This window comes from Micropterus salmoides, unplaced genomic scaffold, assembly GCF_014851395.1.
Source record: "Micropterus salmoides isolate LMB-PRFRI ecotype aquatic unplaced genomic scaffold, ASM1485139v1 Ms_hic_scaffold_10, whole genome shotgun sequence".
Lineage (NCBI taxonomy): Eukaryota > Metazoa > Chordata > Actinopteri > Centrarchiformes > Centrarchidae > Micropterus > Micropterus salmoides.
Window position 1 is genome coordinate 15,881,667 of NW_024040041.1, and position 9,921 is coordinate 15,891,587.

At 42.5% G+C, this 9,921-nt stretch overlaps 1 protein-coding gene across 2 annotated transcripts; it reads right to left on the minus strand.

Annotated features, from left to right (window-relative positions):
* Window positions 1-417: 417 nt before the first annotated feature.
* Window positions 418-4,293, minus strand: tob1a (transducer of ERBB2, 1a). 2 transcript variants are annotated; one of them, XM_038698547.1, is made up of 2 exons: window positions 4,028-4,293; window positions 418-2,564 (listed from the first exon to the last, which is right to left on the minus strand). In XM_038698547.1, the coding sequence occupies exon 2, from the start codon at window positions 2,347-2,349 to the stop codon at window positions 1,330-1,332; it is 1,020 nt and encodes a 339-aa protein (XP_038554475.1). In that variant the 5' UTR covers window positions 2,350-2,564; window positions 4,028-4,293; the 3' UTR covers window positions 418-1,329. The 2 variants fall into 2 exon arrangements, with proteins under 2 accessions (XP_038554475.1, XP_038554484.1); XM_038698556.1 differs by having other exon boundaries at window positions 4,024-4,293.
* Between the last annotated feature and the right edge of the window lie 5,628 nt (window positions 4,294-9,921).

The following is a 9,921-nucleotide window of genomic DNA, read 5'->3' on the forward strand; positions in this document are numbered from 1 at the left end:
GCCTGCATGTTTGAACAAACATTGCTTGTGGGCTAATAGTGTTACAGGCAGAGGATATAAAATGTGTTGAGGTATATATATATATATATATATATATGAATCGTATGTGGAATTTGTTCCAGATATAATTCACTTACGTAACAAACAAAACCTGCAGTCTCCCAGCAGAAAGCATAATTCATTTTTTGAACAAACCCATTGTGAGTGAACTGTCAAAACTGTTTGCTGAGGACATACCAGTGCACCAAACGGGTGATCTAAAAATGGATGTGGGCGTACCCAAGAAAAACCTGATTCTTCTCACTTCAGGACAGATTTGTCCAGACATGTTAGAAAACCCTCAAATACTGTCTTTTAAAAAATACCTGTATCAACAAGCTCAACCACAAAAACCAATGACAAACTGAACAGGTGCAATTATTTTCAAGCTTTTTAATACAAACTTAATAAACTATCAGTCCCTCTTAACATGTAAGACACCGACTCCAAATACTTTGTTATACCGTTTGTTTTTATCAAGTATTGCACAATGTAGGTACAAAATTAATATACGATTACATTTTGTCCATAATATAGCAAAAATCTTTAAACTCTTAACAGAAAATACAACTCTTATGTTTTTCAAAAAAGCAAATATTCTTTAAATCCCACCACTATGGAATATTCTGTACACAATCTTTAGAATAGTCAATGTTTTTTTTTTTTTAAGATGGATTCATTTTATAATCTCAATAAAAAAAGAAAACATAAAGTTGCTGCAGCCATCACAGATCACTGGAGTAGTAAAAAGATATAAATGCAATACCATGTTGTAGAAACAATAGATACTCTGATATTTTACAAACTCTGTACTAAATTAAATTATACAATTAGAAAAAAGACCAGGAAATCCCACTTATTTATGCCAATTTCTTGAAAAATTGGCTGTGTCCAGTTATGTTTAAATACTGAAGGAGGCCATGACTTGTGGTGGTGTTTTTTTTGTCTTTTTTTATATATCTTAAAACAGTCACATAAAAAAAAAAATTGTGCTTGGTTGGCAAAAGAAATAACAATGATGCATGTTGAAGTTTAGTTAACCAAGCTTGGACATCTTGTACTAAAAAAGGTATAACTCAAGGGGGCAATGTAATTCACCCTCGGGCTCATGCTCTTTGACTCGTTACATAGATCTTACAGCTGACAAGTCACTTTTTCCTTTTATCCTTGACATTCTGTTCTTGTTTTTTTCATTTTTCAAAATGTGCATTTGTGTTTGTTTCCCCCCCATCACATTATCTCTGGTCGTTTCTGTGTGAAGTAGTAGCTTAAGTAGTACCTTTACGTGTACTAGTTGGCCATAACTGGCTGGAATTGCTGGTTAGAATACTGCATGTTGTTCAAGCTGAAATTCAAGCCATCCATAAGGGACTTGTCGTTAAGGCCACCGTAGGCCGCAAACATGTCGAAGGCATTGCTGTACTGCAGCGGGCTGAGGCTGAGTGAGCTGTCCCCAGGGAAGAGAGCACTTTGGCTGCCCTGGCCCTGAAGGCTGGGGAACACAAACTCCTTGGCATTGGGGGACAGGGCTGAGGGCTTCTGGTGCTGCTGCTGCACGCCGAGGCCCAACCCGTACAGAGAGTGCATGGAGGTGGAGATGGCTTTCTGTTTCAGGAGACTGTTCACATTCAGGCCCAGGTTGGTGGGAGAGGTACGTGCCACCTTGTTCCCAGCACTGTTGCCGCCATTGTTGTTGCGTCCGCTGCTCTTCATTTTAGTGGAGCCAAACTTGGTGGCGGCGAAAGTGGCTGTTGTGAAGGTTAAAGGCTGCGTGGAACGGGGCATAAAGGTGGGGCTGACGGCTGCTGAGTGGCCGAAAGGAGGAGAGGGTGAGCTGGAGCCCGGAGAGGCCCCATTCACAGGCTCACTGATGGGCATGAAGACCTGTGCGTCAGGATTGAAACTGTTCTTGATCTCCTTGTCCAGATCAAGCCCCCCAGTGCTAGCTCCACTTTCATTGCTGTCGTCGACGTACAATACTTTGACCGGCCCCTTCTCCCCGATCTGATAGGACACCTCAAAGGGGTCAATCCACACGCTGAGGTCCTGGGGCAGGTTGTTGCGGACATCCTCAATGTCCAGCCCACTCTCTTTGGCTGCCTTCTCCACCACGGGGTCCACCTTCTCCCCAACGTGGATACATCTGAATCCTGAGCCCTTGTATGGCTTGTCTGGGTACCAGTGCCCCTCATATTTCTGCTTTAGCTGCCTCTCCAGCTCCTCGCCGAAAATGTTGACCCTCCGCCTTGGCAGCTTGTTATACAGGTACGAGATGATGAAGTTGAGAGCTACTTGGATTTCAAGCTGCATAGCTAACTGCCGACGTTTACCAGGTGCGTGAAGATTAGGTGTGTCTGACCTTGAATGTGTCCACTGGGTCTGCTTTGTTTATCCGTGGTTGGCAACACAAATGCACTCCTAGGCAGGATGGCGAACGCAACCAGAACGTGGATAAAACAGGTTCAAAAGCAAAAGTGCTGGTTTTGTAGAAGTGGCGTCCTTCCACAGGGTGTGATAATGTTTTCCTGCAACAAGAAAAAGAAACAACACGTTTTAATAATTAATTTCAACATGTTTAGATACATTCATGTGAAAAAGTGAATGTTTAAGAATACCAAGTTGAATATTCAGACTATAACAGACTGTTGAGCTCATTTGCCCTTTTTACCCACTTGAGACCATAACTGCAGACTTTATAATTCGAGGGCAAGTGTCCTTTATTATTAACGGTCTGTTAACCAGTGCATGTTACAGGTTTGACTGCTGTGAGCTCATAAATTGACTGTCACACAGCAACAACAACCAAAGCAGAATTCCACAGCTACAATAAGGTAACAGAAAATGTGCTGTTATTGCAGAAATGTTAATAGAGCCCACTGATCTGGGATCTATATGCTACTTATTGTTCATCTGGCAATTCATTGTGCATATGGTTTTTATCTAAACGTACAAATAGCGGGTACTGAGCACATTAACCTCGCACTAGGACTCGGGAATCCTGTTACATAATAGGTTATACTGGATAGCCTCCATACAGCCGGAGACAGGAAAACTAATGCGGGGGTTGTTGCATTTAATCAATGAAAGGGGTAAAAGCAACTTGGTAAATGCCTTGTCAACAATGCCTGGTGGAGGATAAGTTGGCAAGGAAATGATTCAAAGTGGATTTCAAAACTTTAAATCTCTGTGTCATTGTGGCTGGTTTGATAAAGCACGGCTTCCTACATTAAAAACAATGTGGAAATAAGACAACATACTATTGCTACACCCATATGTTTGGCAACTTTGACACAGGGAAGGCGAAACATATTTACATAACTTGCAAATGTCACAAGCTATAAAACCAAATCCAAACCAAGTAAGTTGTGCTATGTAGAATAATCCCAATGACAAGAGCTGGACTGAGGGATGCAGGCAGTGAACTTGTCCAGGCTGTTTATATACGCCTTAAAGTTGATTAACAAATTCAACCTATGGAGGAAAACCATTAGCGTCTCCGTCATAAAACTGGCCTCGAAAACTGTAGTCTGGAAGAAATTCCTCACCGTTGCGAAATGGCTACAGGTCTTGATTCATCTGATCAGTTTAATATTGTTACAGAATATGCAGGACTATAACGGTTACAACAGCCTATACTGACACCGATGAAACAAAGCTGCACTCACGTAAGAAATGAATAAGTTCAGGAGCACGTCAGACGCATTTCAAATTTCTGAGGGAATATTGTTGTCTTCTTTTAAACTGAGATGAGAATAATAAAGGGCATACAACACAATTCCAACTCACGCGCGCGCTTGCACGCACGCTCACTCTCACTCTTACACACACAGACACACACACACACACACCCCTCCCTAACTTCGTGGACTGACGCAGCAAATCAGCTTAGTAAGTCTGAATAGAGCCACAGTACGACAGCCAGCAAAATAAATACATTAACATAAGATACACCACAAGCAACAGACACGAGTCAGCTGGAAATACTTACTTTTTTGTAAAAAATAAAGATTCTCAGTAGCTCTGAAGTACCATTAGTTAGTGCAAATAGGAAAAAAAGTAGAAATACTTTCTTCACATATAATATATTATCAACATTACAAAAAAGTATTCCAGTACATGTATATTTCGGAGGATTGGCGTTTAGGTTTGCTTCGGTTTCTGTTTTTTTTTTAGCGTTTTTTTCTTCTTTCAGCAGGCTCGCAGAGTAGCTCCCGCCTCATCGGGAGTTTTGCAACTTCGTCCCCCTCCTGCCACAGCGTTGCCTTTATTTATAGCTTTCCTCCGCCATGGGCACGAGGTAGGCGGTGATGCGGTTTCAGAGGTCAAAACAATATGAGCGGCCGCGATTGGTCCAAAGTGCCAGTCCCGCCCTCGGAGTCGTGCCTGAGCCGTGCGCTCATTGGCTGGTCTGCTCCGTCAATCCGAGACAGACGATTCTGTGAAATGGGAGAGACGCCCGTGATGAGTGCTTGCGTCAGAGATAACTTAGGTCTGTGCGGGCAGCAAAAAGGCTGAAGTTATTAATGTTAAAAACACAAGCGGTATTATTTAAAGAGTTATCCCGTCTGTGTTTGAGTTGTGCTGAAACAAATGCTTTTATCAGTGTGAAAATGTCGCATTGTAGATGTTTTACATTCTACAACTTCCGTCTGATTATTCAGGGTCATATTTGCTGGTCTGATATCATTAGAGTGCCCCTTATTTTAAAGAAACACTGTGCTATTAATTGACAGACTACTTAAGCACTGTACACATGACTCGCTGCTCTTATAATGGCTGGTTTATCCCACACAGCAGATCTCTAATAGGAGACATTTACGCGATAATAATCTCAGTTATATCACATGCTTCCCTTCTCTCACATTTTGTTCACATAAGACTTTCGTTTTTCGTGACCTGCCACGAAAAAACTGCAGGAGTTATGATGAATGTATACTGCCCTGCCTGAGAGGAGATTCCCTATAGCGGAACAATACAGCTGGCAGCAGTGTGGGTGGTGCTGAATGCTATCTACAAAACACACGCGCTGATTGGTCTAAAACGGGGCAGGAACCCTACGGTGAATGGTGTACCCGTATCCAAGGTGCTGATGTAGGCTGCGCACGTCATCGCTCGGCTCAACGCACGCTGTTGCCAAATTTAAAGTGCACTAACACACATAGGGGTATGGGCATGATATGAAGTCATTGTACTACAATGTCAGTGTAACTTTACACTTACCGTTCATATTGGGAAATACTGTTTGTATTTGTTAAAGAAACATACTGTCTCCTAATGATTAAGACTTATGTAACATGAAAGTCACAAGTGGAAAATACAATGCCACAGGGGTGACAAAAAAGTATGAGATAAGTAAGAAACTAATAACTAAAACAGACTGAATATAAAATAATTTTAAAAGTTTTTAAAAAACAACTAAGAATAAAGACTAAACATAGGAAATTAAAAAAATACTGAGGCAAGATACAGATAGAAATGGATGATGCCATGGTGACTTGAATCAGGGTGTTTTAAATATCACATTTAATGCCTGGAACATCTTGTGTATTACCGTATTGTCTTTAAAGCTATTTTCAATTCTTGTCTATTTGTATCTCTTGATGACGTCCGGTGCGAAGAGTCTTAACTTTTGTCATCACAGCAGCTGTGACTGTAATGGAAGCGTAAGTCTGTTGGACTGGCCTGCTGACAGGGTGGACCTTTAGACATTCTTCAAGCACTCGGCTTTGCCAAGCAGAGTCATGTGCTCACCGTGAGCTGTAAATGTGTGCGAAAGGGCTCCAGATGAAAGCGCTGTGGGGATTAAATGCACGAGACTGACGGTAGATCAGGCAGGGGCAGAACAGAGGAGAGGCGGTGTGGTTTGACATTGCCCCGTGGATTCAGATTCACAATCATAGCTTGGAGCGGAAGTGGGTGGGAGAATGAGCAACGTCCTGGCGAGGACTTCTTGGCTGTTTACTGTAAACAGCTCAGCATAATCTAATGTCTCATGTCCTCCAAGACCAAAGCCATATAGACTTTGTCTGGTAGCTGCTTTTTATGGTAGTTTGTGTGCTGTGCATAGCTCATGTGCTCCTTCTGTAGTCTGTAAATTGCTTGCGGTGTTTGCATTTGCAACAAACTGCCGTCGCCTGATAGAACAAGGTCAGCGTCATAATGAGACTAAGACTAATGTTAAAACTGCTATATTGTCTTAGGGTGTAATCCTCTAATGTATCCTCCACTCACTGCCGCTGCTGTCACTTGTGCTCATGGAGGAGAGTTAACACCCTAAGATCTCTAATCCCCCAATTGGACTTCAGTCTGTTTGTGCTGTAACTCCAGGAGTGAGAATGTGGATAGAATGATGTTTGTTGTTGCTCATTTTTCAGTGTTTTTATGAAAATCTGACTTATAGTTGAGCTGTTTTAAGACTTGTTTACTGAAGGAGTACAACACAGACCATACAGTCTTGTGGGATTTCCTGACATTTACATTTATCATCTCAGTGAATTGAAGGTCACCTTCTAAAAAAACATCATATTGCATAAGCAACAACTGTCACAAGACCTCAACCTACAACTTGATCTAACCCTGACAACAGAGGACGAACAGTGGCTGTCCTCATTCACTGCTGCTATCCATATGACATAAACATACAGGCTCCTATGAGAGGATCATGTACAGAGTTATGCTTAGCCGCAGGTGTGCGATGGAGCATAAGAGACCACTTGTGCTGTGGGAAATAGGTTGCCAGGGGGGAAAAAATCTTTGCAATAATGTTTATTAGCCTTTGAGAGACGAGGATCAGAAATCACATCAGTGTTTAAGGCTTGTGACTAAAAACATAATTTGCTGCACTGTAAACATGTGTTAAAAGAGGGGCAACTGGCACACAAGTAGAGGAGATTTTTCACACACCACTGCTTCCATGTCTGCCTCTCCTCCTCTCCTCTCCTCTCCTCTCCACCCCCTACCCCCACCCCCCTTACCAGCTCAGACGGAGAGCCTTTGACGTCACTGGTTGTTATTACTTAACACAACTCTGCAGAGCGCCCTGGGCTCCTTGTAATAGACAGATGCTTTTGAAGAGTAAATGAGGCAGCCGGTGAGACATGCAGTGTAGGAGACAGATAGAAAGGAAGAGGGGATACTGTGGGTTTGTCGTTGTGCCACCAAATGAAGGGATCCTGAGGAAACTGAGATATCCACAAAAAAGGTGATAAAATCAAAAAATATATTGCTAGCAAGAAAGTCCCAACTGAGCAGAACTGCAGTTTCCATTAGATTTCTATGAATTCATTTTCCAGAAAAGGGAAAACCGTAGATGTGCATTTACAGAGTTATATCCTAAGGATATAGATATCAATCAAATGTGGAAACTGCAGTGAAGTCTAGTTCACACTACATGATTTTAAGCCCGGTTTGCCGGTCAGCGAGCTCGGTGACCATCGGGCTGTGATCAGGGGTAAATCAGCGATCGATCGAGTCGGCCAACTCGCATCCAGCCAATGAGAGCAGGCAGCTGGCAGAGCATGCAGCTACTTTTTCACTGCAAAACACTTTTTACTCACCTCCAGCTCTCTCTGTAGCACAGACAATCCCTGCTACCCAAGTGTGCTAATCCATTCTTTCACCCAGATTCTTTGTCTTTATAATAACAAACAACAGCGGTTTCGTGTGTAGGTTCGCGTCATTTCCCGTTTCACTTTTGACATGTGTTTTGTTGACAAAACGTGGTTTGGAGACCAGCTTTGCGCGACGGAGTCGTTGTCAGCTTGCGTAGTGTGTGACCCCCCTTCACCGATCAGTCACGTAGTGTGAACGCCACAACGACTTCAAGACCCCCGTCACAAGACGTCAAGTTGTGTAGTGTGAACAACACATCGATCTGCCGACACTGAAAGTTGTGTTGTCTGCACAAACTTTTAGTTATCTGTTAGCATGGTAGCATGTCAACACAACACAACATAATACCTAGAATCACCTAGTATTAGCTTTAGCAGCTAAAACTGCACTTAAGCAGGAGAAGGTAGTCAGTTTTCATTCAGTATACAGAGTAATATTGAATCAAAAACATTAGTGATCTTTTCTGTGACCTTCAAATGAGTCAGGACCTCAGTGTTTCTGTCACAGATACATGAAATTACTGCCCTGGTATAAAATCTCATTAACTAAATTTCACAAGTTTTTACACCAACAACATTTTATGGTGCTATCTGGAAATGACAACTTGGACTTTTTCTTCACTCTGGAGCAGTCTGTCAGCTCTGGCTGCACATGGAACATTACACATCAGTCACTCTGCATGCATACACACATCGAAGATTTACATGGCTCCATATATGTGAACACAGAGGTTATGTTATCAGTTGTGACGACAGCAACGTAAGTACTTTTTCTCCTGCACCTTGCCGCCTTCATAACTCACTGAGGCTGTTACATAATTCATCCAATGGCAGCCCACAGGGGCAACATCAATAGATCCATTCGCCATCTGCAAAGAGAAAACAGCAAGGCTGAAATGCACAAGAGCATCCTAATATAACCAACTCTGTAAGCTGTGTAAAATGGCTCATTATTGATCTATGGTCACTTTCAGTTGTAGTGTTGTGTTATTCAATGAGCAAAGTTGCTCAAGTAATCAGCAGAAGCATTAATAAGTAATCTTTTTCACTTTCATGAGGTTAGCTGTTGATGACCTTCATTATTTAAGTTACCTTGTAACTCTGGATTGCAAATTCAATTTGGTGTATAATTAACCTATGCTGTATATTGTGATGTTGTGTTCAGCTGCTTGTACTGCTCAGCAAATACTGCCATTCAGTATGCTTCAGTTTTATGCTCCGTGCAGGTGGAGAAAACACAACTGAGCAGTTGGTGTCAGACACACACACACACACACACACACACACACACACACACACACAAGTCAGTGTTTTTTTTAAAGCGAAGTCTCTTCTTCGTACATTTCTCCTGATTTTGGCACTCCCCCATTACTCCTCATCCCATCCACCACATTGGGACTCCATGATTTAAGAGAAAGAGGGAGAGAGGCATTCAATAGGATAGCTCTGTGTGTGCTCTGTATGTACACACCTGAGTACAAGCACGCACACACCTCCCCAGCCCTCAGGTCTCTTTGCACATAAACTGTCTGAAATGATAGAGCAATACCTCCAGTGCCCCAAGGACCGGGAGAATCAATTCAGTAATGAAATGTGAATAGTTGATGGAAAGATAAGAGAAAGGTGCCGAGGTGTTTTTGATTATTCTGACGAGACACATCACTTGGTGTGGTTTAGTGCCTGACATTATGCTGATTACCTTACATTTTTTATTCTGCACTCTTCTCTCTCCCCAGTCATTCACGCGTTTATAATGCAGTGTGCTCCATTGATATGACAAAACAGCAGCCCACTGTGGGTATAGGGTATGAAGGGAGGGGTTGAAGATCCCTTGTGTGGTCTTGTACATGTTTCACATCCTCTGGATGACTCTTAGGCCCCATCCACACTACACAACACGATGCTGCTGACCGGGTTTTTGACACTTATCTGCCTACACTTGTACTGTGCATGTCGCCGTATTTACTTTGCAACGACTCCCAGTCTGTTTTCCGCCGCCACACTCCTGTGTTAATTCAGTAACAGTCCCAGCTCCTTATTGGTGCATGCAAAAAAAAAAACCTTCTTCATCTGTATTTATTTCTTCTGTAACCAGGAAGAGACCATCTGCTTCATGTTTACACTGGCACGCGCATGCCCAGTGTACCTGAACGGCCAATAGATGTGCGTTTTCAGTCGTTTTAATGTAGACGGAGATCAACTCCAAAACGCAGCTAAACCGCTGGTGTGGACGGAGCTCGTATTCGTTTTAATTCTCCGTTTGTAAACTAAA